Source organism: Herpailurus yagouaroundi, unplaced genomic scaffold (genome assembly GCF_014898765.1).
Source record: "Herpailurus yagouaroundi ecotype Mexico unplaced genomic scaffold, PumYag 29, whole genome shotgun sequence".
Lineage (NCBI taxonomy): Eukaryota > Metazoa > Chordata > Mammalia > Carnivora > Felidae > Herpailurus > Herpailurus yagouaroundi.
In genome coordinates this window covers 116,413,523-116,426,258 of record NW_024412377.1, presented here as the reverse complement: position 1 = coordinate 116,426,258, position 12,736 = coordinate 116,413,523, and the positions used below count along the sequence as shown (strand labels likewise).

The following is a 12,736-nucleotide window of genomic DNA, read 5'->3' as shown; positions in this document are numbered from 1 at the left end:
AGTGTCCGACCTTGCCTCAGGTCATGATCTCATGGTTCATGGGTTCGAGCCCAAATTAGGGTCTGTGCTGACAACTCAGAGCCTGGAGCCTGCTTCGGATTCTGTGTCTTCCTGTCTCTCTGCCCCTCCCCCACTCATGCTCTGTCTCTCCTTCTCTCTCATAAATAAACATAAAAGATTTTTTTTTAAATATTCCTACTAAGCAGTTACCGCTAGGTCATGCATGAATGGGATAATTATTTACACACATACACAGCCATTCGTTAGATTGGTTTAGTTACTGAATAACCAAGAGAAATAGGAGGCACATTGGTGCACCAACCTTTCATGTTTTTTCTTTATAAAAATACTGTATTCTAACAACCAGCAAATTCTTTTTAATTTCACTTTATATTATTCTTTTATAATTCCTTAGAAAGTATGCCAGATATGGTGGGGGATAGAGTGAGAACTCAGTATTTTCCCATTTATTTAAACCCCTTTTTATGACTTCTCACTGGACTCAGATTATTAAATATGACTTTGACAAAGTCTCTGCTACCTACTCCGTGAACTTAAACATTACCATCATTTCTCAATCCCCTGTTCTCTGTCTCTCTGAGCCCTAGCTGCTGTTATTTTCAGGGTGGTTCTGACTGACTTGCCTTTTAAAGGGATTGTAAATAACATAATCTTCAACTCCTGGTATTGCTACTATACATACACTGGATTCTTCCTGTACTTGAATTATCCCTGCTTTCCCTACCTATGTTTTTAAAGGAGAAAGACCTCTTTTTTTCTGACCTTTTGATACTAATAAAAAGATTAAGTGTTGAGTAGAAAAGTTTAATGTGAAAGAGGTAGAAATTTAAGTACTGAAAAAGAATTGATGATAGAATTGTACCACCTTTGCTACAGTCTGCAGGACTGAGTGGTATGACCCAAGAGTCATGTTGGTGTAGAAGATGGTTTTAGGTGATAAAGGCTATGCTGTGTGCTTTAAAATTGCAGAATACATCTTAAATGCAGTTTGTTCTCATTTTCAGTTATTACTAAGAAGGGTATAATTCCTTTTGCTATTGATACTGCTAGAACCTTTTCAAGAGAGCTGGTATTATTTTCATCATATTAAATATATCCAAATGAAAATGGAGACTGTTGTCTTTGAAGTATAGAATTAATCTTTATACCTTCTTGTGGTTTGCAAACTTAGATGGCTGGCATACATGAGATGTTTTTCATTTTGATTTACTGAGTCCACATTAGATTTTCCAGTGGGCTATAGAGAAAAACTTCTAGGATTTCACTGTTCTTATACTGAAAGGCAAAATGCTAAATCAATTTTAATCTTTTGTTTAGTGTCATTAATAGATAACGCAATGGTTAATAGCAAGAGTTGTGAAGTTAAATATGGGTTTGATTCAAGATTATCTGAGCCTTAAGTTTGCTCATATCAGCCACTTGGATAATATCTAATTCATCCAGTTCATAAGAATTAAATGAGATAATTTATGTTAAGTGATCATTTAGTAGTTTTAATTACTGATAGCATTGCTATACAGATCAGTAAAGCCATTTAAACTTTAATCTTTTAGAAAATTTGCTCAATACTGGGAATAGCAGTCCATTTCCCCATCACTCCCAGGTCTATATCTGTGCACATATTATAGGATATTAATATATTTTTGGAACCACCACCTTGCCTCTCCCTCAAAAGGAGGAAATTGGTTGCTAACTGTCTTAACAGTTTATGAGAATATCTGTCACATGCTGTTTCCTAAGATACTCAGGCTTTCCTATGGTGCTACACTGTAGTAAAACCAGCCTTTTATTTTATTTTATTTTTTTTTAAGTTTTTTTTTTTCAACTTTTATTTATTTTTTGGGGGACAGAGAGAGACAGAGCATGAACGGGGGAGGGGCAGAGAGAGAGGGAGACACAGAATCGGAAACAGGCTCCAGGCTCTGAGCCATCAGCCCAGAGCCTGACGCGGGGCTCGAACTCACGGACCGCGAGATCGTGACCTGGCTGAAGTCGGACGCTTAACCGACTGCGCCACCCAGGCGCCCCAAAAACCAGCTTTTTATACTCAGGTTTCTCTACACTTACAAAGTTCTGTACGGCTGTAATTAGAATCTTAGATACAAAATGCATGTGACTTCTTAAAATGTCTCAGACTTTTGATTCATTAGTTAAGTGGTCTGAGCACAAAAGTGATTTGGAGTGGAGGATGGGGAACAATATTTAATCCTCTATTGTCTCCATAAACAAATTCTGTCAGTGCTTAGTGTTTCATTGATGCCTACCAGTGTTACTTTGTAACTTTAAATGGGGCAGCAGGATTAACATTTCTGTTTAGTTTTCCTTACAAAATTTCTTTTTTTTTTTTAAGTCTATCATTTTTGAGAGGGAGAGAGGGAAGGTGACCAGACAGAGAGAGAATCCCAAGCAGGCTCTGCATGGTCAGTGTGGAGGCTGCGAGAGAGAGAGACAGAGACAGAGACAGAGAGAGAGAGAATCCTAGCAGGTTCTGCATGGTCAGTGTGGAGCCTCACCTGGGGCTCGAACTCATGAACTGTGAGACCACAAACTGAGCTGAAATCAGGAGTCAGATGTTTAACTGACTCAGCCATCTAGGCGCCCCCTGCCCCTTATAAAACTGCTTATTCACTTTAGTCTGTGAAATATTCTTTTATAGTTTTATAAATAATATTTATTGCCATATATGTGGTAAGAATTGCTTCTAGTCTTCATTGAATGTATACAGTTCTTATAAGAAGCCATGCAGTTTATTTAAAAATAACTTAAGATGATGTATTATGCCTAAGGAAATGCAGAAGACCAGAAATTTGAGGGAACAGTCTGTGAGAATGCTGAAGATGATAATAAAAATAATAATGAAACTTGTAATATCCTCCCTGAGTATGTACTGTGTGCTATACTCTTAGCTAAGTTCCTCCCGTATCTTTTGTCAGTTAATCTCTAATTATAGTCTTGTGGAGAATGGGTGCTCTTGTTATCTTCACTTTGTGGATAAAGAAATTAAAACATGCAGATTACATAGAGAGTTTGATCAATGGAATAGAATTGAGAGTCTAGAAGTAAATCCATACACCTGTCATCAGTTGATTTTCTTTTTTCTTTTTTTTTTTTTTGAAAAACAACAAAACAAACAAAACTTAGGTTTTTAAATAGACTCACTTTTTTTTTCAATATATGGAATTTATTGTCAAATTGGTTTCCATACAACACCCAGTGCTCATCCCAAAAGGTGCCCTCCTCAATACCCATCACCCACCCTCCCCTCCCTCCCACCCCCCATCAACCCTCAGTTTGTTCATCATTTGATTTTTAACACATGCTCTTGGAGCAGTGGGATAGCCACAGGTAAAAAATGAGGGGCGCCTGGGTACCTGAGTCGGTTAAGCATCTGACTTCGGTTCAGGTCATGATCTTATGGTTTGTGAGTTTGAGCCCCGTGTCGGGCTCTGTGCTGACAGCTCAGAACCTGGAGACTGCTTCAGATTCTGTGTCTCTCTCTCTCTGCCCCTCCCTTGCTTGCGTTCTGTCTCTCTCAAAAATAAACAAACATTTAAAAAATGAAACAGACGCACCATATACAAAAATTAACTACAATTAAATGAAAGTCCTGAACGAAGAGCTGAAACCATAAAACTCTTAGAAGAAAACATAGATATAAACCCCCATAACCTTGTATTTGGCAGTCATTTCTTATATAAGACAATGAAAGTGGAAGCAACAAAAGGAAAAGTGAATAAATTTTGATTTCATCAAAATTAAAAACTTTTATGCTTTCATAGACCCCACTAGTAAATAAAGTAAAAAGTAAAGTCTACAGAATGGGAGAAAATAATTTGCAAATCACATATCTCATAAGGGTCTAATATCCAGAATATGTAAAGAACTTTCAATAACTCACAAACAGAAAAGACAAATAATGTAATTTTTAAATGTACAGAATGTTTGAATAGACATTTTTCCACAAAGAGGATAAACCATTAGCCAACAAGCACACAAAAAGATGCTCAATGTCATTAGTTATTAGGTAAATGCCAGTCATAACCACATAGAGATGCCACTTCACACTCACGAGGATAGGTTTTGGGTTTTTTTGTTTTTTAAATTGTTTTTAGTGTTTTATTTATATTTGAGAGAGAGAGTGTGTGTGAGCAGGGGAGGGGCAGAGAGAGACAGAATCTGAAGCAGCCTGCAGGCTCTGAGCTGTCAGCACAGAGCTTAACATGGGGCTTGAACTATGAACTGTGAGATCATGACCCGACCTGAAGCAGATGCTTAACCAACTGAGCCACCCAGGTGCCCCGTTTGTTTTGTTTTGTTTTGTTTTTTAAGATAATTAACAAAACGGTATGGTAATTGTGGAAAATAGTTCACTTACTCAACAAGTTAAATATAGAATTATTTTAATATCCAACACTTGCACTCTTGGGTATATAACCAAAAACAGAAAAGTATTTTCAAACAAAAACTTGTGCATGAATGTTCATGACAACACTATTCACAGTAGCCAAAAGGTGGAAATAATCCAAATGTCCATCAACTGATAAACAGATCACCAAAATGGTATACTCATATAGTGGAATAATATTCAGTCATAAAAAGGAGTGAAGTACTGATACATGCTGTGCTACAGTGTGGTTAAACCTTGAAAACCTGCTCAGTGAGGGAGGCCAAACACTAAGGGCACATATATGTGATTACATATATGTGAAATATCTAGAATCCATATAGACAGAAAGGTTGTCAAGGATTAAGGGAAGGAGGGAATGAGGAGTGTTTACTTAATGAGTATGGAGTTTCCATTTGGAGGAGTGAAAATATTCTAGAAGTGAATGGTGGTGATAGTTGCATATGTTGTGAATGTAGTAAATGTATTAATGGTGAGTTTTATGGTTTGTGTATTTTACCCCAGTTGAAATAGTGTTTGTTCACAATGGGATGGAGGTGTAATGAAATGAGTGAAGAAGGGAAGTCAGCACTAGGTGCAAGAATCAGAGCAGGGAATGGTATCAGATGGTTAGATTAACAGGACACTTCTGGAAAGGGGCCTCTGTTTTGGCCACTGACTCAGTAGAGAAAGAAATGTAGTTGAATTGCCAGTCCTCAGTTTTAGCGACCTACACCCTGGTGGTGGTAAAAGTCTGATGTCAGTAGCAGACTGGATTCTTGCTGAAAGTGAAAGCAGCATATTATTTAAAAGATCCAAAATAGTTCTATCCAGTGGGACTTTACACAGTGGTGGAAATGTTCTATATCTGTGCTATTCAAGTACAGAAGTCAGTCAGTAACCGCATATGGCAGTTGAGAATTTGAAATGGTGCTAGTGCTATTGAGGAACTAAATATTTAATTTTGAATTAATTTTAATTTAAATAGCCACATATGACTAGTGTCTGCTGGCAATATATTGGAAAAGGCTGACAAAGTACATTTCTACCATCACAGAAAGTTTTACAGGACAGTGCTGTATTGAGCAGGATAGGCCTAGTATAAGTAACCCCCTTCCCACATCCATAGGAGTGAAACAGTTTGTCACATGTCTGCCAATTCAGACTCACTTTGAGGATTGACAGTTAGTGAGTTGAGGAACTTTAATGTGGCACCTTAATGTAGAAAGGAGAAAATACACAGGATGACTTACAGTTATCAATGCAGGCTGACTTTCTTTTCCACATTTGTAGTAGGAAAACAGAGGTATCTTTTATAAAATTTATGGAAGTATATTTTTTAAATATTTTGTATGTGTTTTATTTACAGAGGTAAAGAACTCAGAAGAACAGTATAATAAAATAGTAATACCAAATGAGGAAAGTGTTGTCATCTATTATAAGATTAGACAGCAGCTTGCCAAACTGGGTAAAGAAATTGAAGAATATATTCACAAACCAAAATACTGCTTACCATTTCTACAGCCAGGTCGTTTGGTAAAGGTATGTCATTTTTTTTATAAATTATTTGGATGTTTCAGTATTTAATATTTCTTGGATCAAGATTTTAATTTTTTGTTTTTAATTTTTTAGTGTTTACTTCTTGAGAGGGGTGGCAGAGGGACAGAGAGAGAGGGAGACATAGAATCCGAAGTAGGCTTCAGGCACTGAACTGTCAGCACAGAGCCTGACACAGGGCTCAAACTCATGAACTGAACTGCAAGATCGTGACCTGAGCCTAAGTCAGACACTCAACCGACTGAGCCACCCAGGCGCCCCTTAATTTTTTTTTTTTCTTGTAGAAATGCTTCCTGCTACAAGACTTGATCTATATTAATTATGTTGTTTTTACACATTTCACATGGGATTGATTGGGGGTAGGGTCATGGGTGAAGACCTTTTAATCTACACTGATTTTCATCTTGGGGGATATAAATTGAAGTAGACACTTTTGGAAATAAAATATTTCCAGTAATCAAAAAATAGAAGCGGTTTTGTAGGTAGTTTTAAGAACTGGTTGAAGTCATTAGCTATAAAATATAGAAAGATTTCAGATATTTTCAGAACATTGCATCATATCATTTTAAAAATTTGATTGCCAGTTGAGAGATTCCTATTGCTATTCTAGAGGCCTGTGAAATTTGGTGGTCATTTCTTTCTTTAAGGCTAATAATCTTTTTACTTATGTTTAATAGTGATCTTTCAACAGATATTTTACCAGGAAAACTCAAAGTTTTCTTAGCCTTATATAGGCCATATATAACATGGGCATGGAAGTCTACAATTGCCTTTTGACATAAATGTTCGTGTTTACTTGCTTCCTTTTCTTTTTAGGTAAAGAATGAAGGAGATGATTTTGGCTGGGGAGTAGTGGTAAATTTCTCCAAAAAGTCAAATGTCAAGGTAAGCCATTTCCCTTAAGGTAGAATCATATATAAATTTTTCGTGAAGTTTTTTCAGACTCATGAAATTGATCAAAGTAGAGATAGCATTACTTTAAGAGAAGCTGTATTAAATTCTACCATGAGGAATTAAGGTTTTGAATTATCTTAAATTTTATCCTTAAAGTGCTGTGGTTGTTTTCCTAACAACCACAGATTTTAATTTCATTACAGTATGCATGTCTTCTCTGAATTCATTAGTACTTTTTATAATTTTACTCTCTAAACTGAATATTAGAAAAAAATTATCTTCTGACACTGAAAATTAGAATTTTGATTCAGGTATATAATAGAGATTTGAAGAAAAGGTATTAGAAGAGCTAGATTTACTTATTCCCTCTAAAGGAAGACAGTAATGAAGTTTACTTTGGTCATTATTTATATAAATATTTTGGAAAGATTATTTGTATATAAAATCAAGGAAGATTTTGTTAACTTGTTACGTGAGTGACTGTCTTGAAATTAAGTTAGCCATTCCGTCTGTTATATTTTCTGTCAGTGTGTAACCTCAGGCAAGATATTTTGTGTTTCCATGTATATTTTTCCTTATTTTTAAAAATGAATAGTTTTCATAAGATGGTATCTGCATTTTCATGAGGTTTACCATTATGATTTTGTTGTCATTAACTTCTTTTTCCCACCTATGAATAAAACATGTAGGAATTAAGCTTTCGGATTGGAAGTTATTCCTCATAAATGTAAATGAATTTGGAGATACTGAAGCATTTGTTTTGGAGAAACAATTAAGTTCATGGGTTGGTAATGGGTAATGGGTTGTGAGTGATCTGTGATTAATCCTATTGAAGAACTTCTTTTTAAATTTTTTTTTTTTTCCAACGTTTATTTATTTTTGGGACAGAGAGAGACAGAGCATGAATGGGGGAGGGGCAGAGAGAGAGGGAGACACAGAATCGGAAACAGGCTCCAGGCTCTGAGCCATCAGCCCAGAGCCTGACGCGGGGCTCGAACTTACGGACCGCGAGATGAACTTCTTAAGGATATTCAGTTTGTTTTTACCATTTTGATAAATCACCATCTTCATTAGTAATTATAAGATTTGTTTTTTAAGTATTGTCACACTTGGATCCCCATTTAATAAGCATTCATTGGCCACATGCAAAATCTCTGTGCTTACATCTTTTGGTGAACAGCAGAAAGCAGATAATTAAAATAAAAGGCAGGATAGTATAAGTATTTTAGTAAAGATGTAAGTAAAGTGCATTTGTAGCACAGAGGAAGAAGAAATTATGTCTGAGCTATTAGAGATAGCATCTAATTAGGAAGATAATTTAAACTTTCAAAGGAACCTTGAAGAAAGAGTAGTATTCATTTAATGAATATTTACCACTGGAGGAGCAGCGATGTGCAGCAGGCCCAGAACATTTCAGTTAAAGAGTAAAATTTTTAAAAGTATTGAAGTTAATCATGGAAAATAGTTAAAATATACATTTGAGTGTATTGGGTCTCAATCTAAACATGTGAAAACAATGGTAGAACATATGTTTGAAGATGAGTTGGTTGGCTGATTGGTTTGCTTGCATTTAGTTTGGGTGTTTTTTTAATGTTTATTTTTGAGGGAGGGATTGATCTGATCAGAAGTTTCTGTATTGTTACAGTGTTTGAAGGATACTGGAAGAGATAGCATCGTAGACGCAGGTTTGTCAATTTAAGGAGACTCTTACTCTTTCGGGAGTGAGTCAGAAGGAGGATGGTAATAGAAGGGTTCACATGGTGGAGACTGAGGAACCAAAATGGACAGACTTGTGTGGGAAGTTGGGGGGAGTGTTAGTGATGGTAAGGTTTCAAAAAAAGTTGGCTTTATTGAGTCTAACAGTATTAAACTGGATAAAGTTGCCTCTTTCATTCTGTCCTTCCCCTTTTTTAAAAACACATAATGAAGTGAAGCTTGGGATTTTAACCTTGACAAAGATTGCGTCGGTATTATTCATTTGAGTTGTGACTAGCTCTGACTTAGAGCCTTTTATATTTTCTATTTCACTATCTTTAGCCATGAGAAACTATTAAATGCTTGCCTACCTCTTCTCCTTTCCATACACACACGCATTATTTTCTTTAGGAATAATTATTAGTAACATAGATAAGATTTTCCTTGAGAAGCACTTTAAAGGATGGTAGTCTTTATTGAAACTTCTCACAGCTGTTAAGTTCTGTTTTCTGTGTACATTGGAAAGTGTGGCAGTAAATGCTAAATGTTGTGGTTCCATTCATACTTACATAATTCATGATGGAAAAGCCGTTGCCAGTTTATTCATTCCATAACTTGTCTGTATTTAAGGGAATTTGCTAGGGCAGAATATTTTTACCTACAGTGTACTGAAGTGCTGTTTTTTTTTTTTCACTACAGGGTTTACATATTGCATGTGTTTCTTTTTTCATCAGTTTTATTGAGATAGTATTTACACATCCCACCCTATCTTCCCATACCCTCAGTCCTAAACAACTACTGATCTGCTCTCTATAGATTTGCCTATTCTGAAAATTTCGTTAAATTGAATCATCATGTGGTATGTGGTCTTTTGTGTCTGGCTTAGCATAATGTCTTCAGGGTTTAAGCATGTTGGATATGTCAGCACTTCATTTCTTTTTATGATTGAATAGCATTCCATTGTACAGATACACTATGTTTTGTTTATCCTTGGACTGTTTCCACCTTTGGGCTATTATGAATAATGTGCCTGTAAGCATCCATGTCTAAGTTTTTGTGTGGACATATGTTTTCGTTTCTCTTGGGTGTGAAATTGCTGGGTCCTACGGGTACTGTATGACCATTTAAAGAACTGCCAGGTTGTTTTCTCAAGTGTCTGCACCATTTCACATTGCCAGTAGCAGTGTATGAGGGTTTTGATTTCTTCACATCTTCATCAACCCTTAATACCTGACTTTTTATTACTCTTGATGTATAATGGTATCTCGTTGTGGTCTTGATTTGTATTTCCATGATGACTAAATACTGTCAAGAATCTTTCTGTATGCTTTTTTAAATTTTATTTTTTATTTATTTTTAATGCTTATGTATTTTTGAGAGAGAGAGAGGCAGAGTGCAAGCAAGGAAGGGGCAGAGATGGAGGGAGACACAGGATCTGAAGCAGGCTCCAAGCTCCAGGCTATCATCATAGAGCCTGAGACGGGGCTCAAACCCACAGCCTGCGAGATCATGAACTGAGCCAAAGTTGACACTCACCCGACTGAGCCCTCAGGCACCCCTCTTTTTATGTGCTTATTGGCCATTTGTATATTCTTTGGAGAAATGTCTTCAGCTCTTTTGCTCAAATTGAAATTGAGTTTTCTTTTTATTTCTAAGTTACGAGTTCTTTATGATACTTGATTTCCAAATATTTTTCTCCCATTTTCTGTCTTGTCTTCACTTTCTTGCTAGTGTCCTTTGTAGCACAAAAGGTTTTAGTTTGATGTAATCCAGTTAATCAATTTTTTTTTTCTTGTTACTCATGGTTTTGGTGTCCTATATAAGAAACTATGGCCAGGGGGCACCTGGTGGCTCAGTCAGTTAAGTGTCTGACTTAGGCACAGGTCGTGACCTTACGGTTCATGAATTCAAGTCCCACATCAGGCTCTGCTGTCAGCACAGACTTCGCTTCAGATCCTCTGTTCTATCCACACACACCCTGCTCTTCCCACCTCCCGTCTCTTCTTGTTCGCTCTCTCTGCTCTCTCTCAAAAATAAATAAACATTAAAAAACAAACAAAAAAAAGAAACTACTGCCAACATCAAGGTCATGAAGATGTACCCCTGTGTTTTCTTCTAAGAATTTTATTGTTTAAGCCCTTATAGTTAGGCCCTTGATCCATTTTCAGTTAATTTTTGTATGTGGTATAAGGTAAAGATCCAGCTCCATTCTTGTCCTAACCCTGGTTGTTGGGAAGTTCTTTCCTCTTTAAATAATCTTGTCATCCTTATCAAACCTCAGATGATCATAGACATAGGTTTATTTCTGGACTCTCAGTTCCATTCTGTTGACCTCTGTGTCTGTCCCAATGCCAGTATCATATTGTCTTCATTTACCGTATCTTTGTAGTTAAGTTTCAAAAAAGTAGACTTAGGAGTTCTCCAGCTTTGTTCTTCTTTTTCAAGATTGTTTTGGCTATTCTGGGATCCTTAAAATTCCTCATGAATTTGATTATCTGCTTGTCAGTTTTTACAAAGAAGTCAGCTGGGTTTCTCAGATGGCTTGCACATGAATCTATAGATCAGTTTGGAGAATATTGCTATCTTAATAAGTGTTTCAATCATGAACGTAGCATATTTTCCCTCTTATTTAGGTATTCTTTAATTAGTAATTTATTGTTTTTCGAGTATGAATTATACACTTTATTTTCTGTATACAGGGCCCTGTTGTGTCTGCAAATAGAGATGGTTTTACTTCCCTCTTCCCAGTGTGAATGCATTTTAGGTCTTTTTGTTTTGTTTTTGTTTTGCCTAATCATTCTGTCTAAACCCTTGAGTACTGTATTAATAGTGAGCAGATATGCTTGTTGTTTTCCTAAGAGGGAAAATGTCCATGCCTTGTCTATTAACAATGATGTTAGCTTTGGGTTTTGGTAAGTGTCCTTTAACAAGTTCAGGAAGTTTCTTTCTGTTCCTAGTTTGTCGAGTGTTTATATCATGAAAAATTGTTGTATTTTGTCAAATGCTTTTTATGTACCTATTCAGATAATCATGGAGTTATTTTTTATTCTATCTTGTATTTATTCTGATAACAGTATATTAGATTAATTGGTTTTCACCTGTTAAACCAATTTTGGATTCTTGGGTAAATCCTGCCAGGGGGATTATTATTATTATTATTTTTTTTATGTGTTGCTGGATTCAGTTTGCTGGTATATTGCACAAGATTTCTGCATTCACATTCACAGGAGATATATGTCTAGTTTTCTTTTGATGTCTTTGAGTTTGGTAACAGATTAATGCTGACCTCATAATGAGTTTGAAAGTGTTCCCCTTCTCTTCTGTTTTTTGAAGAGTTTTTGAAGAACTGGTATTATTTTTTTTTATTTATTTTTATTTTTTATTTTTTTCAATATATGAAATTTATTGTCAAATTGGTTTCCATACAACACCCAGTGCTCATCCCAAAAGGTGCCCTCCTGAATACCCATCACCCACCCTCCCCTCCCTCCCACCCCCCATCAGCCCTGTTTGTTCTCAGTTTTTAAGAGTCTCTTATGCTTTGGCTCTCTCCCACTCTAACCTCTTTTTTTTTTCCCCCTTCCCCTCCCCCATGGGTTTCAGTTAAGATTCTCAGGATCCGCATAAGAGTGAAAACATATGGTATCTGTCTTTCTCTGTATGGCTTATTTCACTTAGCATCACACTCTCCAGTTCCATCCACGTTGCTACAAAGGGCCATATTTCATTCTTTCTCATTGCCACGTAGTATTCCATTGTGTATATAAGCCACAATTTCTTTATCCATTCATCAGTTGATGGACATTTAGGCTCTTTCCATAATTTGGCTATTGTTGAGAGTGCTGCTATAAACATTGGGGTACAAGTGCCCCTATGCATCAGTACTCCCGTATCCCTTGGGTAAATTCCTAGCAGTGCTATTGCTGGGTCATAGGGTAGGTCTATTTTTAATTTTTTGAGGAACCTCCACACTGTTTTCCAGAGTGGCTGCACCAATTTGCATTCCCACCAATAGTGCAAGAGGGTTCCCATTTCTCCACATCCTCTCCAGCATCTATAGTCTCCTGATTTGTTCATTTTGGCCACTCTGACTGGCATGAGGTGATATCTGAGTGTGGTTTTGATTTGTATTTCCCTGATGAGCGACATTGAGCATCTCTTCATGTTATTATTTTTTTTTAATTG

At 36.3% G+C, this 12,736-nt stretch overlaps 1 protein-coding gene across 1 annotated transcript in view; it reads left to right on the top strand.

Moving 5' to 3' along the window:
• The window catches only part of MTREX (Mtr4 exosome RNA helicase), a 106,470-nt gene that overhangs the window by 48,959 nt on the left and 44,775 nt on the right, over nt 1-12,736 (top strand). Inside the window, exons 17-18 of the mRNA XM_040453185.1 lie at nt 5,775-5,947; nt 6,779-6,847. Of these exons, the coding sequence (XP_040309119.1) occupies nt 5,775-5,947; nt 6,779-6,847 (242 nt within the window). The remainder of the gene's footprint in view (nt 1-5,774; nt 5,948-6,778; nt 6,848-12,736) is intronic.